The sequence below is a fragment of the Pseudonaja textilis genome, chromosome 1, assembly GCF_049901715.1.
Source record: "Pseudonaja textilis isolate UNSWEBS1 chromosome 1, rPseTex1.2, whole genome shotgun sequence".
In the NCBI taxonomy this organism is placed as follows: domain Eukaryota; kingdom Metazoa; phylum Chordata; class Lepidosauria; order Squamata; family Elapidae; genus Pseudonaja; species Pseudonaja textilis.
This window is the reverse complement of record NC_141990.1, coordinates 319,072,866-319,094,199: the sequence shown is the minus strand read 5'-3', so window position 1 is coordinate 319,094,199 and position 21,334 is coordinate 319,072,866. Positions and strand designations below refer to the sequence as shown.

At 45.5% G+C, this 21,334-nt stretch overlaps 1 protein-coding gene across 2 annotated transcripts; it reads left to right on the top strand.

The window, feature by feature from the left end:
- The first annotated feature begins 3,340 nt into the window (after positions 1-3,340).
- LOC113450339 (cathepsin L2-like) lies at positions 3,341-13,149 on the top strand. 2 transcript variants are annotated; one of them, XM_026721522.2, is made up of 8 exons: positions 3,341-3,476; positions 5,179-5,316; positions 7,642-7,764; positions 8,294-8,452; positions 9,170-9,394; positions 10,504-10,672; positions 12,130-12,226; positions 12,900-13,149. In XM_026721522.2, the coding sequence occupies exons 2-8, from the start codon at positions 5,188-5,190 to the stop codon at positions 12,994-12,996; spliced, it is 999 nt and encodes a 332-aa protein (XP_026577307.1). In that variant the 5' UTR covers positions 3,341-3,476; positions 5,179-5,187; the 3' UTR covers positions 12,997-13,149. The 2 variants fall into 2 exon arrangements, with proteins under 2 accessions (XP_026577307.1, XP_026577306.1); XM_026721521.2 differs by having other exon boundaries at positions 7,639-7,764.
- Positions 13,150-21,334: the final 8,185 nt, after the last annotated feature.

The following is a 21,334-nucleotide window of genomic DNA, read 5'->3' as shown; positions in this document are numbered from 1 at the left end:
CTACCTGCGGGTGTCTGGTGTGGGCGAGGCGGTGGATGTCGGCTGCATCACTGGGGTCTTCCTCGATGGCCGCCTCTTCAGAGTGGACGGAAACTGCAATTTGCTTGGAAACTGGACCTTGGATTTCTGTGGCTGAATGTGCTGCCAGTACTGCTGCCAGGGCTTCCTCGACGGCTTGAGCGAGGTTGAGGTCCTTTCTAGCGAGTAGGCGTCTTTGGAGGTGAAGATCCTTGACCCCGCAGACTAGTTGATCGAGGAGCATGTCATCAAGGTAGCTCCCGAAACCACAATGGAGTGCTGCAGTCCTGAGGGCAGCCATGTACTGGTTGATAGTCTCTTTGTCTGCTTGCTTCCTCATTCGGAAGGTGAACCGCCTGGCAATCTGTGAGGGTCTAGGAGAATAATGGTTAGTAAGGATTTCTAACAGCTCTGTCCAGGGGACATTTTTTAACTCACGTGGAGCCACGAGTGCTGTGGCAGTGTCAAAGACGATGGCTCCGCAGTAGCTCAGGAAAAATGATTTTTTTTCGGTGCTCCCCTGCATCAGCCAGCCCTATGGCGTCGATATAGTGATTAAAACGATTCTTGTATGACTCCCACTTCTCCTCATCAGGCTTGAACGACGGGAAGGCTGGGTTGGAGTTCATGTTGAGAATCTGGTGGCTAAATAGTTGAGGGATCTCTCTGGGACAACAGGGAAATAAAAGCTCTTGTGCCTTTGGCAGGCAAGTGACTTCAGCTCTGGAAAGGCTCCACAAACCTCCCTCTCTCTCTGGGTTTACACGTGGCTAAGCTGCAACGGCTGTTGGCAGCGTTTTGAAATTCGCGCTCCTGGAGAGCGTAGGCGGTGCTGGCTTGCCGCCTCTGATAGCGCTTTAAATTTCGCGCCTGCGTAAGTGTCAGTGACTCGGAATTACAGCACCGCGCTGTATCCCTGCTTGAAATTCAACGACAGCCGTTTGAATTTCGCGCTCTTTGAATTGAGCGACTGCGGCTCGCAGCGCTTCACTTTCCTCTGTAGCTTGCTAACATAGCGGCTACAGATGCTATTACTTTCGCTCTTGCTGACCGAGCTCTCCCGCGGCGCGGCTGCGGCTCAGCAATTCAGTGACTTCAGCTGTTGCGAGTTGCCTCTGGTAGCCATCCCATCCTCGTCGCCAGTGTTGTAGTTGAGCAATGAGAGGCTAGACCAGGGCATGGATACAACAATACTTTATTAGAGCAATAAAGGACTGAATGTGCTTGCCAAGCCTGGAACTGGCTCGCAGCGATCAGCGACTGGTTGAACCCCGCAGCCTGCTTTTATAGCCAGCTGCTGGGGAAGACCAGCCAATGAGGGACAGCAAACACCCCCGCAGCGCGAGCGGACCTGGGTGGGAACTCCTGCAAGCTCCAGGGACATAACACTCTCCTTTGGGGCAACCCCTGAGATATTGGAAGACTGCTATCATGTCCCCCCACAATCCTTCTTTTCATCAGACTAGACATACCCAATTCCAGCAATCGTTCTTTATATGTTTTAGCTTCCAATCCCCTAATCATCTCAGTTGCTCTTCTCTGCACACCTTATAAATAATGCCTTGGTGAGGCCACACTTGGAATATAAAAAAGTGTTGATAAAGTGGTATCAACACTTTATGTAATCTGGATTCTGTCCCTCTGTTGATGCAGCCTAGAACTGTGTTGGCTTTTTTGGAAGCTGCAGCACACGGCTGGCTCATATTGACGTGGTTGTCCACTAGGACTCCAAGATCCCTCTCACAGTTACTACAGTTGAGCCAGGTACCACCTATGCCTGGGGTCTTCAAACTTGACCGCTTTAAGACTTGTGGACTTCAACTCCCAGAATCCCTCCTCCAGTCATGTTAGCTCAGGAATTCTGGGAGTTGAAGCCCACAAGTCTTAAAATGACCGACGTTGAAGACCCCTTGACAGCTTTAAGACTTGTGGACTTCAACTCCCAGAATTCCTCCTCCAGTCATGTTAGCTCAGGAATTCTGGGAGCTGAAGTCCACAAGTCTTACACTTGCCAAGTTTGAAGACCCTTGACCTATGCCATACCTGTGCGTTTGTTTTTTCTTGCCTCAGTGTGGAACCATACTTCTTTCACCGTTGAATTTAATTTTGTTAGATAGCGCCCAATGTTCAAGTCTGCCAAGATCCTTCTGGATCTTAAGCCTATCTTCTAGAGCAGGGGTGTCCAACCTTGGCAACTTTAAGACTTGTGGACTTCAGCTCCCAGAATTCCTCCTCCAGTCATGTTAGCTCAGGAATTCTGGGAGTTGAAGTCCACAAGTCTTAAAAGTTGCCAAGGTTGGACACCCCTGTTCTAGAGCATTGGCTATTCCTGCCAGTTTGGTGTCTCCTGCAAATTTGATCCCCTCATCCACATCATTGATGTAGATGTTAAAGAGTACCGGGCCTAAAACAGAGCTTTGGGTGCCCTGTTGCTTACTCCCATCCCTGTAGATGCAGTTCCATTGAGGACTACACCTTGAGTACAGTTGGTCAGCCTGTTGCGAATCCATGCTGTCAACCCACATTTTTCTATTTTATCAAATAGTAGATTACGGTCTACTTTATCAAATAAATGCTAACAGGTAGATCAAGGGGTCTTCAACCATGGCAAGTTTAAGACTTGTGGACTTCAACTCCCAGAATTCCTGAGCTAATGTAGACTGGAGGAGGAATTCTGGGAGTTGAAAGTTTAAGACTTGTGAACTACAACTTCCAAAATTCTTGAGCTAACATCGACCGGAGGAGGAATTCTGGGAGTTGAAGTCCATAAGCCTTAAAAGCTGTCAAGTTTGAAGATCCCTTACGTCGATGTTTGGAAAATCTTTACATGCTAGGTAAAACCCGTCGAACGCAGGTCTGGAAAAGATAAACCAAGAGGCTTAATAATATCATTCCTTATAACGTGGCTCATGGTTGAAGAACCCACCCTCGGTTGCCCAAATAAAGATGGATCCACAATTGACATATTCCCCAATAATAACTGCAGTTGATCTCCTGCTTGTGGAGAGGGAAGGAGCGGGGTGGAGCAGTGCACGCTTCTTCTCAGAAGAATCAAGATAGACCCAGAAGCTCGATAGCAATTATCTTTTTAGGACATTAAAACCGTTGCAACCACAGAAAATCAGGGAAGTTTCCAGAGATAGGAGATACACATCAGATCAGCAATTTGAACAGTGGGGTGGGTTTTTTTGCCGCTATCTTTGGCTGTATTTTTTTCCAACACAATAGGCCCCTCACAAGAGAGATGGAAAAGATTGAGATTGAATTATCTTATTTAGGCGAAAAACGCGGCTCTCTGAAGATATCTAGAGACATGATTGGCCTTCCCTTGCAGGAATCCGTTAAAGGCGGTGGGCGGTGACTTTTATTTTATACAATCTGCTTTTATATAAAAAGGGGGCTGCTGAAGTCTGGTTGAACATCTGCCTTTTTCGCCTTCCGTGGGACGCCTGCTTGAGGTGAGGTCTCCGTTTTCTTGCTAACAATCCTCTCTATGTCATTCTTACAAAGCCACACTTTATTTTTCCAGCTGCCATTAGACTAGATTAGGGGTCCCCAAACTTGGCAACTTTAAGACTTGTGGACTTCAATTCCCAGAATTGTCCAGCTAGCATAGCACAAGTCTTAAAGTTGCCAAGTTTGGAGACCTTTGGACTAGACTCTCCAAATATTTCCAAGGTAACTTAACTTATCTGGTCCATGTTTTATCGGCAGGAATAGAATAGAATAGAATAGAATAGAATAGAATAGAATAGAATAGAATAGAATAGGGATAGGGATAGGGATAGGGATAGGGATAGGGATAGGAATAGGAATAGGAATAGGAATAGAATGGAAAATAGAATAGAAAATAGAATAGAATAGAACAGGAATATAATAGAACAGGAATAGAGTATAATGGAATAGAATGTAAAAGAATGGAATAGAATGAAATAGAATGGAAAAGAATAGAATTCTTTATTGGCCAAGAGTGATTGGACAGACAAGGAATTTGTCTTCAGTGCAAATGCTCTCAGTGTACATAAAAGAAAAAATACATTTGTCAAGAGTCAAGAATCATTAATAATTGTCATAGGGTACAAATAAGCAATCAAATCATATTAGGAAACAGTCAATATAAATTGTAAGGATACAAGCGACAAAGTTTACAGTCATACAGTCACAAGTGGGAGAGGATGGGTGATATGGAGTGATGAGAAGGTTAATAGTGACAGTATTGCAGACTTTGTGAATAGTTGGACAGTGTTGAGGGAATTATTTGTTTAGCAGAGTGATGGCGTTTGGGGAAAAACTGTCCTTGTGACTAGTTGTTCTGGTGTGCAGGGCTCTATAGCCTCGTTTTAAGGGAAGGAGTTGAAACAGTTTATGTCCGGGATGTGAGGGCTCTGTAGATATTTTCACAGCCCTCTTTTTGACTCTGGCAGTATACAGGTCTACAGTATATAGGATGCAATTTATATAGAATTGTTTTATTATTCAATATCAGTCGCCCACCGGTAATTGATTTTTTAGTTTAGTTTGTCAAGCGTGTATGAGAAAACAAGTGTAACTATGAACATAACATATAAACATATAAGTACAAATGGGTCGAAGTAGATCCATAATGAATGAGTACAGCTAAATGGGAACAGTAGGACAGGGATGGTAGGCATACTGGTGCACTTACGCACGGCCTGTTACAGACCTCTTAGGAATGGAGCGAGGTCCATGGTAGACAGTTTAAGGTTAACGTTTTGGGGGTTTGAGGATGTAACCACCGAGTCAAATAGTGAGTTGCAAGCGTTGACCCACTCTGTTGCTGAAGTCGTATTTTCTGCGATCCAGTTTGGAGCAGTTTACCTTGAGTTTGTATCTATTTGTTTGCCCGCTGTGTACTATTGTGGTTGAAGCTGAAGTACGGTAGTTGTTGACAGGTAGAACGTTGTAGCGGACAATTTTGTGTACTAAGCTTAAGTCAGACCGTAGGCGGCGTAGTTCTAAGTTGTCTAGGTCCCAAAATTTCAAGCCTGGTGTGACAAAAGGTATTCTGAGGAAGGGAGGACTCTGCTCCTCAAAATACTTTTATTTCTCGTTGAAATAATCTTGCTGGCTTGCCAATTTTAGCATGCCTGCCCCATTGATCCTGTTCTCTGAGTTCTTCGATCCTTTTCCTTCTTCTAGAAAGAGACAATGTTGTCCCTCTCGGTGGGGGCCCTGGCCTGGTTGGTCTTCTTGCAAACCTTCTCCACAGCTCTGGATCCGACCCTGGAGGGAACATGGCAAGCCTGGAAGGCCACTCACAATAAAAAATACGCCTTGGTGAGTTTGCTCCACTAGAAGTCAAAAGAATCAAGCTGAATAGAGCTTGGGAAGGGACCTTGGAGGTCTTCTAGTCCAACCCCCTGCTCAGGCAGGAGACTCCATACCAATCCAGACAAGTAGCTGTCCGGTTTCTTCTTAAAAACCTCCGGTGATGAAGCACCTATAATTTCTGGAGGCAAAGCAGTCCCACTGGTTAATTGTCCTCACTGTTAGAAAGTTTTGCCTTCATTCCAAGTTGCTCCTCTCCTTGATCTGTTTCCACCTGTTGTTTCTTGTCTTGACTTCTGGTACTTTAGAAAATAAATTGACACACCCACGCCTCTTCTTTGTGGTTACTCTTCAAATACTGGAATATTGCTCTCCTGTCTTCCCCTGATCCTTCTCTTCACTAGACCAGCCAGGCCCGGTTCCTGCAAACTGTTCATCATAGTGTTGAAAGGCTGGCAAATGCCTTTCTTCCAAGGGTTCTTTTTTTTCCTGCTGGGAGTGCTCCAGAGTAAGGACACAGACAGAGGCAGCTATTTGGAAGCAGGTTCCTTTAATTTTCAGGAAGGCAAGAGATAGCAAGAAGTCTGCGTTCCTGGGGCTAGCCAGCTTTGTGTAATAAACTCCTGATTTTTATACCTTTTCTCCTTTTGTGTGTGAGTGCTTGTGTTTGTATATCTTAATGTTTTAAATCCTATCAGGGGGTTGTCTTCATTTCCGTCAGAGGGTAAACTCTGCGGGGTGGTTTGATTGGATTATTAGTTTCATCCCAATGTTTTCTTATATTTGTTTAGTGGCAATCTCCTGTCTTTTGTCTATTTGTTTTGCTGATTTAGCATGGCCTTTTGTTTGTAAGGGATTTCTTTTTCTTGTTTCCCTAGCTTTCTTAATTACTTTGGCTTTTGTCTAGGGGGCTTCTTTCAATACCTTTTATCAAATCTCTTTTCCTATGCAAGTTTGCTTTTATGGCTAGCCTGATGTTCCCTTTGGGCTTTTCCTGCTTGGGTATCACCACTGTCCTCATGAAGTTCCCTTTCCACAATAGGTTTTAGCCTCCAGTCCCCTCATCATCCTGGTTGCTCTTCTCTGCACTCCTAATAGCAATAGCATTTAGATATATACCACTCCATAATGTTTTAATAGAATAACAAAATAACAGAGTTGGAGGAAACCTTAGAGATCGTCTAGTCCACGCCCCCACCCTGCTCAAGTACTCCATTCCAGACCAATGGCTATCTAATCTCTTCTTGAAAACCTCCAGTGTTGGAGCACCCACAATTTCTGGAGGTAAACCGTTGCGCTGGTTAATTCTCCTCATTGTTCAATAGTTTCTCTTTAGTTCTAGGTCGCTTCTCTCCTTGGTTAGTTTCCATCCGTTGTATCTTGTCCTGTCTTCAGGTGCTTTGGAAAATAGTGTGACCTCCCCGCACCTCCTGTCTGGCACGTGGCATCCTTGCAAATCACTCGGAATTGGGGATAAGGTCTGCTCAAGCAGGGGGTTGGACTAGATGACCTCCAAGGTCCCTAATAACCCTGCTATTCAGTAATTCCCAGATCAATGAACCAGTGGAAGGGTTTGATTCCAGAAGCTGTGGCTGCTTCATCACCGGAGATTCTCAAGAAAGGATTGGACAACTTATAAAGCGATAACTAAAAAGTGACTATATTGTGATAAATCATTGTTATGAATCAAAAAGGAGTTAATTATATGATGTATAGGGGTGTAAAGGGGTGGTACACTCAAATTAGTTAGTAATTAAAGGGGGAATTTTTTGAATTATTAGAATTAAGACAGGACTTTTTAAATAATGAAATAAAAGTGCGATGAAATTGTAAATATGACAGATAAAAGTATAATGAATATGAAGACAGGAGAATTATTTAAATAAAAAAGAAATAAGATATGAATAGAAAATATATAAAATGAATGTGAAGAATATAAGAATATCTGAGGAAATTTACAGAAAAATATGAAATGTAAATGATACGATGTAAATGATCCCATACATCTGAATGGGAAAGATGACTATGTAACTAAGGTTTGTATGGAAACGTAAAAACCTGGAATCACGCTGTTCACCCAAAGAGATGCTTTTGAAATATAAAAATAACAATTTTTATTTTTATTGAAATATAAAAATATATTTATTGAAATATAAAAATAACAATTTTTTTTTTTTTACAAAAAAAGAGAGAAAGGATCGGACAATCATTGGACCAGGATGGCAGAGGGTCTTCTGCTGGAGCAGGGGGTTGGACTAGAAGACCTCCAAGGTCTCTTCCACTTGTTTAGGCAGGTGGGACTTAGAAGTTTTCCTGGTTTGGGCTTTCCAGCAGGACGAAGAATCTTTTCGAAGAGCCGTGTGGGAGAAGAATTTGCAAATGATCCAAGACCATAACAGCCAGGCTGACCTGGGGAAATACGCCTACTGGCTTGGCATGAACCATTTTGGTGATTTGGTAAGTCTGGATCAAGGCTAGTTTTATTTATTTACTAGGCAGAGATGTTTGTATGCTCAGTTTCTATAGGTGCCCATCTCCGTCAATGAACCGGAGCAGTTTTTAGTTCATTTAATTCAATTAATTTATATCCTGCCTTCCTCAATTTTTTTTTTTTTTACAAATAATTCAAGGCAGTTTCCAAGATACCTTCCTCCTCCTATTTTCCCGACAACGATCCTCTGAGGTGGATTGTGCCGAGAGAGAGAAAGGGACAAAGTCACCCAGCCAACTTTCATGTCTAAGGCAGGACTAGAAGTCACAGACTCCTCGTGATTGTCCCAAAGTCAGCCAGCCAGTTTTCATGTCTAAGGCGGGACTAGAACTCACAGACTCCTGGTGATTGGCCCAAAGTCACACAGCTAGCTTTGATACCTAAGATGCGACTAGAACTCACAAGTTTTCTTGCTTCTAGCCTGGCGCCTGAACTACAGGACCAAACTGGCTCCGGTAACTGATGTTTGAATTTGATACTCTTTGCAATCCTCAGACTAATGAAGAGATTAACGAGAGGCTGGATTGCTTGCTTCCTGACATGGATCTTGCTACTCGAAAGAACGTAGTCACGTTCAAATCCTCCAAAAACCCGCAGATTCCCACTGAGGTGGACTGGCGAGCCAAAGGTGCGGTGACCGAGGTCAAAGATCAGGTGAGTGCTGAATAGCCTGGGTGGATAAAGCATAAATCGAGGACTGATGTAGAGATGCTTTTAAGGAAAAAGAAGGGTGATTTGCCTATTTAGGCCCAAGTCAGAATTTAGTGGATTCATGAAAACTTGGAGATGAAACTAAATTCTTTCCTCTCTAAACTGCACCTTGGAAGCTTCAGTGACGCTGGAACTCATATAGAAAAAGAAAACTTCTCTAGCACTGATAATGTTACCTGGTTGGGTAATGTAACGTCTGCAAGAAAATGACTAAGCTCAGAAAATAGCACTCCTCCTCCTGCCTCTCCTCCTTCCCCTCCTCCTCCTTCCCCTCCTCCTCCTGCCCCCTCCTCCTTCCCCCTCCTCCTCCTCCTCCCCTCCTTCTCCCCCTCCTTCTCCTGCCTCTCCTCCTTCCCCCCTCCTCCTCCTGCCCCCTCCTCCTTCCCCCTCCTCCTCCCCTCCCCTCCTCCTCCTCCTCTACTCCCAAACCCCACTCTAGTCTAGAACTGATGGTGTTACCTAATTGGGTCACGAAAGGTCTGCAAAAAAAATCAATCAAGTTCAGAGAGCACCAAGGAGCCTTCCTTACAACCCCGAGATGCGTATATTCTCTCCCCTATCGGAACTCATATCTTGTCCAGCTGCCTCCTACCGAGAACCACAAACAAGTAACATCAATTGGGTTGCTCCGTACATCATTGCAGTTTTGTTTTTGCGCAGGGTGATTGCGGCTCTTGCTGGTCCTTCAGTGCCACTGGTGCTCTGGAAGGCATGCATTTCAAGAAGACAGGGAAGCTGGTCTCGCTGAGCGAACAAAATCTGATCGACTGTTCAGAGGGACAAGGGAACCATGGGTGCAATGGTGGACTTATGTCCCAAGCTTTTGAATACGTGCAGAATGCAGGAGGCATCAATTCAGAGGAAAAGTACCCATATGATGGACAGGTAATTCACTATGTTTTCCTGTGTGTGCTTCAAACTATGTCTCCTTATTTCTAGGTTGAATCTCTCCTTGTTCAGTTTCCATCCATTATTCTGTTGAAAGGCTGGAAAATGCCTTTCTTCTGAGGATTCGGTTTTCCTGCTGGGACACAGACAACTGCTTGGAAGCTGGTTTATTCTTCAGGAAGGCAAGAGATAGCAAGAAGTCTGCGTTCCTGGGGCTAGCCAACTTTGTATAATAAACTCCTGATTTTTATACCTTTTCTCCTTTTGTGTGTGAGTGCTTGTGTTTGTATTTCTTAATGTTTTAAATCCTGTCAGGGGGTTGTCTTCATTTCCGCCAGAGGGTAAACTCTGCGGGGTGGTTTGATTGGATTATCAGTTTCATCCTAATGTTTTCTTATATTTGTTTGGTGGCAATCTCCTGTCTGCTATGGAATTTATTTTGTATCTTTTGTCTATTTGTTTTGCTGATTTGGCATGACCTTTTGTTTGTAAGGGATTTCTTTTTCTTGTTTCCCTAGCTTTCTTAATTACTTGGTTTTTGTCTAGGGGGCTTCTTTCAATACCTTTTATCAAATCTCTTTTCCTATGCAAGTTTGTTTTATGGCTGGCCTGATGTTCCCTTTGGGCTTTTCCTGCTTGGGTATCACCACTGTCCTCATGAAGTTCCCTTTCCACAATTCCTTATCTGGCCTTCAGGTGCCTTGGAGAATAGCTTGACCCCTTCCCTCCTCTCTGGGGCAGCCCCTCAAATATCGAAAGACTGCTCTCCTGTCTCCCCTGGTCCTTCTCTTCCCTAGACTAGCCAGGCCCAGTTCCTGCAAACCGTTCGTCGTATGTTTTAGCCTCCAGCCCCCTCATCATCATCCTGGTTGCTCTTCTCTGCACTTTTTCTAGGGTCTCAACATCTTTTTTTTAATAATGAGTTGACCAAAACTGGATGCAGGACTCTAGGTGTGGTCTTACTAGGGCTTTATAGAGTGGTATTAGTACCTCCCTTGATCTTGATTAGATCCCTCTGTTCATGCAAGTGGACAAGAAGACCTTCTAACTCTCTTATTCTGTATTCTCTTTGGGACTAACTCTGGTCGCTCTTTATTTTTCTGCAGGACTATTATAGGTGTCGTTATGAAGCGGAGAATTCTATCACGAAGTGTTCCGCAACGGGGACCATCCTGGCAGGAGATGAAAAGGCCCTCTTGGAGGCGGTGGCTACGGTTGGCCCAATTACTGTCGGAGTGGATGCTCGGAGCTCCCAGTTTCGCTTTTACAAGTCGGGTAAGGTTTCTGCAGAATAGGAGGGGGGGGGGCTCTGTTGTGGCCGGGCTGGCAGCAGAGTCAGACAGTAGTGAGGAGGTTGGGGAGGAAACTGGGCCAGTCCTGGAGGCTGAGGAAGGCTCAGACAAGGGCTCTGCGCCAGAGGCAGAGATGGGGCCGGGGCAGGCTGGCAGACATCAGCTGCCTTCGGGCTCAGACGGCAGTGAAGCGGGGGAGCAGCTGGAGCCTGTTCCCAGCCTGCGCATGCGCCGAAAGGAAAGAACAATTACGAACTCAGGGTCGACATGGGAGTAAGGCCACAGGTGGATGGCGGATGACCCCTCCCGTAGGGATTAAAAGAGGAGCAAAAGGGGAGGGGGCTTTTGCAGGAAACAATTCCTTCATTGCAGCAGTGTGAAGATCTGCCTGTGACTCTCTGCCAAATCCTTCCTTGTCATCACTGCGTTTGGAAATATTTACTTGGCAGCTCCCCAGGCTAGATAAGGTCTGTGCTCCTAATTAGACCCTTGAAAGACTGTTTGCCAAGCCTTTGGCTGAAGGTGAATGCAAGAAATTCACCTTCGTTTAATAAAAGGGGTTTTGCCGGGACAAAGAATTGGCTTAGTGCTTTTGGGGGAAGCCGAGGTCAGAACATTTGAACTTTGAATGTTCCTTTGATTGACTGATATCCAACATCATAGATGGGCAATCTTCAACTTGTGTATGAGGGTGAATATTATTAGTCCAGGTAGGAAGACATACTTTCCTTGAAAAATATCTGAAGAGCTCTTCAGGAGTGCCTCTTTTACACGAGAGGTGCTCCCATTAAAAAGAGTAAATTCTAAGGTGGAGTGACATTCCTGGCTGTTCTTTTTGGAAATCCAGATGATCTCGCAAAGAAGCATGGATCTTTCGTTTAACCAAATGTTCCCATACTGAGCCATGGTGGAACAGTGGTGAGAATGCAGTACTGCAGGCTATTTCTGCTGACTGCCAGCTGATGGCAGTTTGGCCAGTTCAAATCTCACCAGGCTCAAGGTTGACTCAGCCTTCCGTCCTTCTCAGTTGGGTGATTTGAGGGCCCAAAATTGTTGGGAGCAATAGGCTGACTCTGTAAGGGGCTGTAAAAGCACTATGAAGCAGTACAGAAGTCTGAGTGCTATTGCTATTTGAGGGGCTCAAGCTGTTTTCCAAAGCACCTGAAGGCCAGACAAAGAATAATGGGTGGAAACTGAGCAAGGAGAGATTCTACCTCGAAATAAGGAGGAATTTCCTGACCATGAGGACAATCAACCCATGGAACAGAAGTTGCCTTCAGAAATTGAGGGACCTTCATCACTTGAGACTGGTCTGCCCTCTGTCAGAAATGGTGTAGCGTCTCCTGCTTGGGCAGGGGGTTGGATTAGAACTAGGTGACCTACAAGGCCCCTTCCCGCTCTGTTAATCTGTTAAATGTTTTCTTGTTCCTCTTTCTCTAGGTATCTTTAAAAATCCCTGGGTTGGAGACCCACGCATAACTCATGCCATGCTAGTGGTTGGTTATAACAGCACCGAGCATTGGATTTTGAAGAATAGGTGAGTGAAGGGAAGGGGACGCTGGCAGGAGCGGTCACTAGAGAGGAGCTTCTACTATTGCAGATTGTCTCAAGCTTAGCTGCTTGAAGATGCGTGGACTGCAACTCCCAGAATTCCCCAGTCGGCATGATTCCCTATGCCAGCACTCCCCAACAATTCTAGCTCCATGGACCAGCAGCAGCAACGGGGGTGGAGTGGGTGGGGTGAATGGTTTCATATGCGCGGTCTAGTTCCCACACATGCGCAAATGAACCTTTACCTATTCGCCCACCGCTTGTGCGGCCCAATTTCCACGGCAGGGGTAGGATTCAAAAATGTTTACTACCAGTTCTGCGGGCATTGCTTGGTCGGTGTGCCTTGGTGGGCATGCAGGGGAAGGATCCTGTGCAAAATCCCCCTTCCCTCCCCACCCCACTAACCTGCTTTCCAGCTCCGTTCTCCTGTGCAGAGCAACCAAAGGAGACCCAGCCAATCAGCTGGGACTCAATGGGAGGCGGAGAATTTGCCGGTTTCCAAACTGCTCAAAATTTCCACTATCAGTTCTCCAGAACTGGTCAGAACCCGCTGAATACCACCTCTGGGCCACAGATCGGTTCCAGTCCACGGCCTGAAGGTTGGGGACCCCTGACCTACACATTTTTGAAATGAATGTCTTGCATGCGTTTCTTCACAGTTGGTCTCATGTTTGGGGACACGACGGATACATGCTCTTGGAACAAGGATCAAATCAATTAGGCATTGCCAACATAGCTTGCTACCCCATTCCCTAACCAGCCAAGTGGACCATTTGAGCAAGCGGGACGAAAAATTCCCCCAGGAATAATCTGCAGTTTCTGAAGCTTCTGGAGAACCAGAATATATACGTACATACATACATATATACGCTAAAATCAATAAACGCTTTGACGCAATGCTTCCTATGATCCAATCTGGCACCTGACTGTTTTATGATGTGTCTGAGTTTGAATGCACGCCACGGTATTATCAATGCTGGCACCTCTTCTCGTGGAATTCAGAATGTCTGAGACATCTAGTCTTTTCCAAGCATGGAAAGATCTAACAATTCACTGTATGGGTTTAAAGGTATAAGGTAAAAGTAAAGGTTCCCCTCAGATATAACGCGCTAGTCGTTTCCAGCTCTAGGGGGCAGTGCTCATCTCCGTTACAAAGCCGAAGAGCCAGCGCTGTCCAAAGACGTCTCTGTGGTCATGTGGCCGGCAGGACTAAACGCCGAAGGTGCACGGAACACTGTTCCCTTCCCACCAAAGGAGTCCCTATTTTTCTACATGCGTTTTTATGTGCTTTCAAACTGTTAGGTTGGCAGAAGCTGGGACAAGTCATGGGAGCTCACTCCGTGACGTGGTGCTGGGGATTCGAACCGCCGATCTTTCTGATCGACAAGCTCAGTGTCTTAGCCACCAAGCCGCCGTGTCCATCTTTAAAGGTATAGAGCAGAAGTATGCCCAGCTAGGCAACTTTAAAACTTGTGGATTTCAACTCCTAGAATTCACCAGAGTCCACAGGTCTTAAACTTGCTACGGTTAGATATCCTTTGTGTAGAGGTTTCATACAAATCCAGTTTCAGATAACTTCTAACAAGCCAGTTGTTAGGAGCCTTCTGATTCTCATTTGTCATCTGCAAAAGCTACCTGTAACATACAAGTATCAACCTCTACGTCCAGATATCGTTTTCATCCTGTGTGATGGCATATGTGTCCCTGTGGCACATATCAGACAGGATAGGATTTGTAGAGCTGTTGATGGTTGGTTATTTTCTTGTGGACATTTCGTTACCCAACTGCAGTAAGTAACATCATCAGTGCTAGTCTGATTTGGATATGATTTCTAATTTCTCAACTCAAATAAGCCTATTGGTTTATGGAACACATTAACTATAAGCTATTATAAACTACACAAATTGAATTCAGCCAAGATGCTAAGCCAAAAACATCCAACTTCCAAGGATCTCTCTCTCTCCCTCTCCTCCCGCCCTCCCCTCTGTGTGTGTGTGTGTGTGTGTGTGTGTGTGTGTGTGCATGCGTGTAAGAATATTTGATTTCATTTCAATTTTTAAAGCTGCTATTCCCAAGAGTTTAAAGCTATTTTTTTAAAAAAACAAAAACTTGGCATTCCAAATCACATCTAAAATATGTTTTATTTCCAGTCAAGTTCTATGTTGTATCTGCTAGCTTCAATTCTTTGTAAGAAATTATAAAGAATTATACGTCGTCATGGGACTGAAAGGGAACACAGACCGCTGGGTGGGAAGTGACTAACATTTCCTTTGGGGAATCATACTGCTAATACTCCCTTTTTTAAAAAGCCACAATGGTGGAGTCAATCTGCAGAGTAAAACCCAAATTAAAGGATGCATATAGACCAGCTGTGCTAGTGTTAACACCCAGATAAGCAAGGATTCATACCAGACAAACAGTCCAGCAAAAAAAACAATGTCCTAATCAAGGCACTTCCAAAGAGAAAACCACAATCCTACCAATACTAGCAAGACATACTACTATATTTTAACCGCACATTCACCAACACTGTAGTGTATTCACATATAGACTTCTAATACTACATTCGTATTGGTTAGTTAACACAGCATAACGATTGGTTAAGAACAACGGGTTCCGACTGGCCGCATAAGCGGCGGGAAGTTTAAACACATGCCATTGGTTGCGAGCCGCAAACAGCCGCTATAAAAAGGGCTGCCGCAGCTCGACTTTAGTTGCAGTTACTGGTTGCTAATAAAGAGCTGATTTCGAGTCTGGTTTTCGAGTCTGCTTTGTCCTGGCAATAGAACAAATAGGGATGATGTTCCCTAGTCAGGTAACAAAATCTTTACTCAAGAAGTAAATGAGACTCCAACAAAGGAACTATCAACTGAGACGAAGAAGCTGACAGTAAACAACAGCCTAATTAATGAACTACCATGAAGAAAACAACACTCCCACCAACATTAACAGGGCAAGCACTTGTATATAAACAGCAATCTGCAATCTTCTTTCCAATAATGATGATGTTACCTAGTTGGGTTGTGAAATGTCTGCAACAACGCAACCGAGCTCAGAGAGCACCAAGGATCCCACAATCCAATTTTCAGCTACAGTTACAACTATTTTCTTCTATTAACAGCCCAAAGAGGGACACTGAGAAGGAGTCAGATACCAGCTGTTCTGCCAATTGTTACCATTTAATTGGTATCCATTGTGTATTGCTAGCTCTTCCTCTCCTTAGCCCATGCTATATTTTAGTTAGGCCTAAGTACCGCATTTCCCTGAAAACAAGACCTATCCAGAAAATAAGTCCTAACTTTATTTTTACACATGTGCCCAATATAAGACTTAGCCCCCCCCTCTCAAAAAATAAGCCCTAATGAAGACCCTGCCCTCATTGCACGAGGTGGGGTGAGGTGCATGAATAAAAATCAAATTAGGGTGGGGATGTTGGGAGGTGGAGCTGCCCCACATGCCCCGCACCCACTTAGGACAGTTGCAGCAAAGCATCCCCTGCCCCAATAGCTGCCTCGCCTTGCCGGTCCACTTCTTCTGTGGCCACTTGCACACTTTGCCCCCGATCTCCATTTAACCATCAGAGGCTTTCAGGAAGGGTTTCTGCAGCTGAGAAACTAACTCCAGATATGTGTGTGGCACCTCCCGGCCTCTGTTTCACCATTAGAGGCCTTTGCTTCCGATGTCAAAATGGAGGCTGGGAGGCACCATGCGCGACCGGCAATTGGCCACAGTAAAAGTAGGCTGTCAATGCCCACACGGTTTCTTGCTCGATGGGGCTGTTGGTGTCACTGCCATGAGGTGAGACAGTGGAAGACTTCCGTCAAGAATAAGGCCCCTGGTTCTTCTTTTTGTTAGACAAGACATATCTGGTTCTTGTGGCTCTTGCTGGGCCTTCAGTGCCACTGGTGGTCTGGAAGGTCATGCATTTCAAGAAGGCGGGGATGCTGGTCTTGCTGCGTGAACAAAATCTTATCGACTGTTCTGAGGAGAATGATGGATGCGAAGGTGGATTTATGCACCTAGCTTTTGACACTGTGCGGAAGGAAGGTGGGATCAATTCAGAGAAAAGCTACCCTTATGACAGACAGGTAATAAATGATCGGATTTGTGTATCTCCCGGTTCATTCCTTCTTCATGCTTCAAGCTGAACTGTTCTGCTCTATGTCTCTAGCTGATAACGCCTCCAGCAATAGGATGGAAAAGGCTTGAGTCCTGGGTGGAGACAATTACTATTAAAGCCCATCAACTGCAACATTTTCTTAGGATCACTGTTTCCTTCTGCAGAAAGGGAAGGGTTGTCACTATAATCCCGAGGAATCTATTACCAGATGTAACTCAAACGGACAGATCATGGAGGGGAATGAAAAAGGACCAGGAGGTTGTGGCCAAGATTGGTCCAGTTTCTGTTGGAATTGATGTTCGGAGTAGCAAGTTTCGCTTCTGTAAGTCAGGTAAGATTCCTGAGGGCTCTCACAGTTGAATTGAACCACACTTGTGGTTCTTGCTATCTCCTCTGCTGACTAATACTCAACACTGATGAGGCCAGACTCCACCTAAGTATTAAGGGGTTATGTTATTGTTGTTTTCAAGATGAGGAGAACAAGGGGAGCTTTTAGTTTATTTCAGGTCAGCCTATGGGGCCTTTTCTTTTAGATTTGCTGATTTGTTTTGAAGACTTTGCTTTGATAGGTTAACGTGGTGGCACGGCGCTTGGAATGCAGGCTAATTCTGCCGACTGCCAGCAGTTTGATTCTCACCAGGCTCAAGGTTGTCTCAGCCTTCCATTCTTTTTTTAAAAAAAGCAAAGTTTTTATTTTGTACAATAGTAGTAGATAACCATTTTTTAAATAATATTGCTTTTTTATTTTCTCCCAGTTTAGAAACAATGCTTCTCGAATATAATGTCTTCTAAAATACCCCTGCATTTTAGTTCCCTTATGCCAGAGAAAAGCATTCCACCCTAACAGCAAGTCATATCCTTCTAAATTCAAAAGTCTAGTATTCCTTAGCGTTATCCATTCCTTTACCCACATCAGACTCATCGCTTGGTAGTATAATTCCCAATTGGGCAAAGCAAATCCTCCTCTTATTCTTGCATCTTGTAGCAATTTAAGTTTTATTCTTGCTTTCTTCCCCTGCCAAACGTATTTTAGCACTATTTTGCTTAAATCTTCAAAAAATTCTTTCTCAAATCTGATTGGAATTGTCTGGGAATAAGTGTAAGATTCTAGGCAATACATTCATCTTAATTGTAGATATTCTCCCAATCCGTAATAATTGTAAATTTTCCCATTTTATCAAGTCTGTCGCAATCTGTTGTTTAAGTTGAAGATAATTATCCTCCTTAAGTGTGCTACATCTTGGTGTTATGTCCGCAAAGTCACAGCGGGGAGGAAGATACTATGCCCCAGTGAGTCCCAGCAGATGCTGTGTGACATCTGATGGCTAAACATATGCAGAGTTTTGCTTAGTTTCCACCTAGAAATCAAGTTGCATACCTCCTGTGAAGCCATGGACCAGGAAGCTGGTCTAATGTTGCCATATAGCCAGTGATGGGCTGCTGGGTGGTCTGCGGGACTCGGGCAAGCCCCTAGCTCTGATCTCTGGCTAGACCCACCCACCTGTCCTTATGCTATGCTTTCCTTAAATAACTAACGTTTCCCCTGCCCAGGCTGCCCAGGTGAGCTTCACTCCACCTTGCTATACTCACCAGAGTTGCCTGAGTCGATTGGCTGCCTGTTTGAAGCTACGTTTCAGCCCCAAAGCAGGGTGTGTGACTGAAACAGGTGCGCGTGAGCACACGTGCTCATGATCAGCAAATCCCTTGCCAATGAAAGTGCAGCCCACCTCTGCATATAGGTCCTCTTTTAAAGATGGCTACCTGTTGAGGTATTCCCCATTAGGAGAATGAGTGCAGTGAGAGTGATGTTGAATAACACACAACCAGCATGCAGATACACTGAACAGTAAAATGTAGGTTTTACTTCCAATAAATGGGTAAACAAAGTCCAACAAACAGTCCAAATCATACACAGTTAAAGCAGTTAGTATCAGTCCAGGGATAATCCAAAAATTAAGTCAAGTAGCATAAACAAATGAAGTCAAGTAGCATAAACAATGAAGTCAAGTAGCATAAACAAAGTTCAGTAAACGGAGTTTGCTAACAGTTGCAAAAACTCACAGCAATCCAAGTAGAATGATGATCAGGCAAATAGGACAAAACAGGAAATGCAAGGAGAGAGAAACCAGGTTTCTGGCTCCATCTTATGGTCCTTGGAGGAACCTCAGCCAATCACAATTACAGCATTCTCTTAAAGATACAATATTAAATTACTATCCTGGTTTATATATTTCCAACCCAACTGTTAGGTGACTCTCATTCCTAACACTACCTCCTGTTAACACATGGCAAAAAGCCTCCTTTTACCCATTGCTGCTGCTCCCACCCGGTCTACCCGGGTCAGTCAAATTGTCGGCTTCGCCGTTCCTGCCTGGTCTCTCCGGGCTGGTTGAGCTGGCTTGGCTGCTCCTTCCAAGTGAAGCTCCCGTCTGCAACAGCTCGAGGTCTACTGGTGAGTATGGCTGGTTTATTGTTTGGTTTTGGCTTGTTCTGGTTGGGGGGTGTTTTGCCTGCGTATTAGGCCTTTCCTCTTCCCTTTGTTCGGCGTTTGAATCTTCCCCCCCTTCCTGGTTTCTTCATTAGTGTTTGTTTGCGGGGTGTTGGTGCTGTCAGTGGCTAGTCTTGACCGTAGCTGGTCGATGTGCCACTTCCAGCTTCGTCCGTCGGTGGTTTGTAGTCGGTACGTCTGGGGGCCTGTTACCTGGGTTATCTGTGCCGGTACCCAGAGTGGGTCCCCCGTGAAGTTTTTTGTGTAGACGGTGTCTCCGATGTTAAATGTCCGGTGTCTACTGGACGAGCCTGGGGGTTTCTCCGGTTTGTACGTGGGGTGCAACCGGTCTAATGGGGACCTTAGTTTTCTGCCCATGAGTAGTTCTGCTGGGCTTTTATTTGTAGTTGTGTTGGGTGTGATGTGTTGTATGAACAGCATTCTATTTATTTTTTCTTGTATGTCATCGATTTCTATTTTTTGGATGGTTTTTTTTTGTGAACTGAACCATTCTCTCCGCCCACCCATTTGCCGCCGGATGAGCAGGCAAGGTTAAGGAATGCCTTATACCTCGTTCGGCTAGGTATTTTTCGAATGCTAGTGCTGTGAACTGCGGTCTGTTGTCCGACACTAGCACATCTGGTAACCCGTGTGTGGCGAAAAGTTTATTCAGTTTTCCTATGACGGATTCCGTTGTTGTGGTTTTCATGGTGCTTACTTCCAGCCAGTTGGAGTAAGCGTCTATGGTGACCAGGAATGTGTGCCCCTTGGTGGACCCGGCGAAATCTATGTGGATTTGCGACCAGGGGCCTCTAGGGGCTTCCCATTCCAAGATTGGTGCGGCGGGGGGATGGATCACATTTCCTGGCACCTTTTGCATGTGGTTACCCATGTCTCGATCTGTTTGTTCATCCCTGGCCACCAAGCATAACTTCTGGCCAGGGCTTTCATCTTGATGATGCCCGGGTGCCCCTCATACAACATGCTTAGTACCCTTTTTTGTAAAGTCTCTGGTATCACCACCCGGTCTCCCCAAAGTATACACCTCTTCTGTGAGAAAAGTTCGGTTGCCGGTTTCTGAAGGCTTTGAAGTGTTTGTTGCCGTCACTATCTGGACACCCTCTCTCCACCCAGCTGAAGACTCACGCCAGCCGCTTGTCTTTATTTGTTTCTTGGGCAATGTCTGGCGCGGTCAGGAGTGGGTTAGTTAGAGTCTCTATTTGCAGGGTTGTTGTTGTGGGTGCTGGGTTGTCCTCCAGGTCTGGTAGGGGGGATCGGCTCAGTGCGTCTGCGTGTGAAATGTCCTTGCCGGGCCACTGTGTCAGCCGGTAGCTGTAGGCAGCAAGGAACTCGGACCACCTCATCATCCTGGGTGACAGGATGTTCGGGGTGGCCTTGTCCCCTGCCAGTATCCCTAGTAGAGGTTTTTGATCTGTAATGATTGAAAAGGTACTACCGTAGAAATACTCGTGGAACCTTTTCACTCCGGAGATGACTGCTAGGGCTTCCTTGTCCAGCTGGCTGTAATTCCTCTCCGGCTTGGACAGCGTTCTCGAGAAGAAGGCGATGGGTGCTTCTTTCCCGTCCGGTAATGTGCAGCTGAGGATCGCCCCGACGCCAAAGGTTGACGTATCGCATGTTACCGTCAGCAGCAGGGTCTCGCTATACTGGATGAGGACTGCGTCTGACGTTAGTAGGTTTTTGGTCTGTGTTTTCCTCCCCTTCCCCCAGGTCCAGCCCGCTGTTTTATCCAACGGCCTATGCAAAGGTTCTGCCGCGGTCACCTTTTGGGGTAGGAAAACATTATAAAAGTTAATAAGTCCCCAAAACGCCTGCAGTTCCGCCTTATTCTTTGGTGTGGGGGGCTTCCTTGATGGCTCTGAGTTTTTTTTCAGTGGGGTGGATTCCGTGTCGGTCTAGGAGATACCCCAAGAATTTGACCGTCTCGGTGCAGAGTTGGCATTTCCCTTTTTAAACTTTAAGGCCCGAGTCTTTGAATTTCTGCAGTACCGCCCTTAGGTGGTTTTCCAATTGTTCTTTGTTGGCGGCTGCCACCAGCACGTCATCAAAGTAGGGCACCACTCCTTTTATTCCCTGGAGGAGTCTTTCCATGAGGCTCTGGAAGACTCCTGGTGTGACACTGACTCCGAATTGGAGTCGGTTGCATCGGAAGGCCCCCCAGTGTGTTACAATCGTTTCGGCATCGACCGGCAGTTGCTGGTAGGCTTGAGCCAGGTCGAGCTTCGCAAAGACCCAGCCTCCCCCCAGTGAGTGCAGGAGGTGCTGTACCACTGGGACGGGATAGGCACTTTGCTGCAGGGCATGGTTGAGGGTAGCCTTATAGTCACTACAATTCTTATGGAGCCATCCAGTTTGATGGGAGTGACTATGGGTGTTTCCCAGTGGGCATGGTCAATTGGCTCTAAGATCCCTTGCGCGATGAGCTTGTCTAGCTGCTCATCGATTTTGGGCTTGAGCGCAAAAGG

Coding starts and splice junctions, on each gene's coding strand:
- LOC113450339 (XM_026721521.2), top strand. CDS start 5,188: ATGTTGTCCCTCTCGGTGGGGGCCCTGGCCTGGTTGGTCTTCTTGCAA. Junction 7,765..8,293: donor TGAACCATTTTGGTGATTTG/GTAAGTCTGGAT, acceptor TGCAATCCTCAG/ACTAATGAAGAGATTAACGA. Junction 8,453..9,169: donor TGACCGAGGTCAAAGATCAG/GTGAGTGCTGAA, acceptor GTTTTTGCGCAG/GGTGATTGCGGCTCTTGCTG.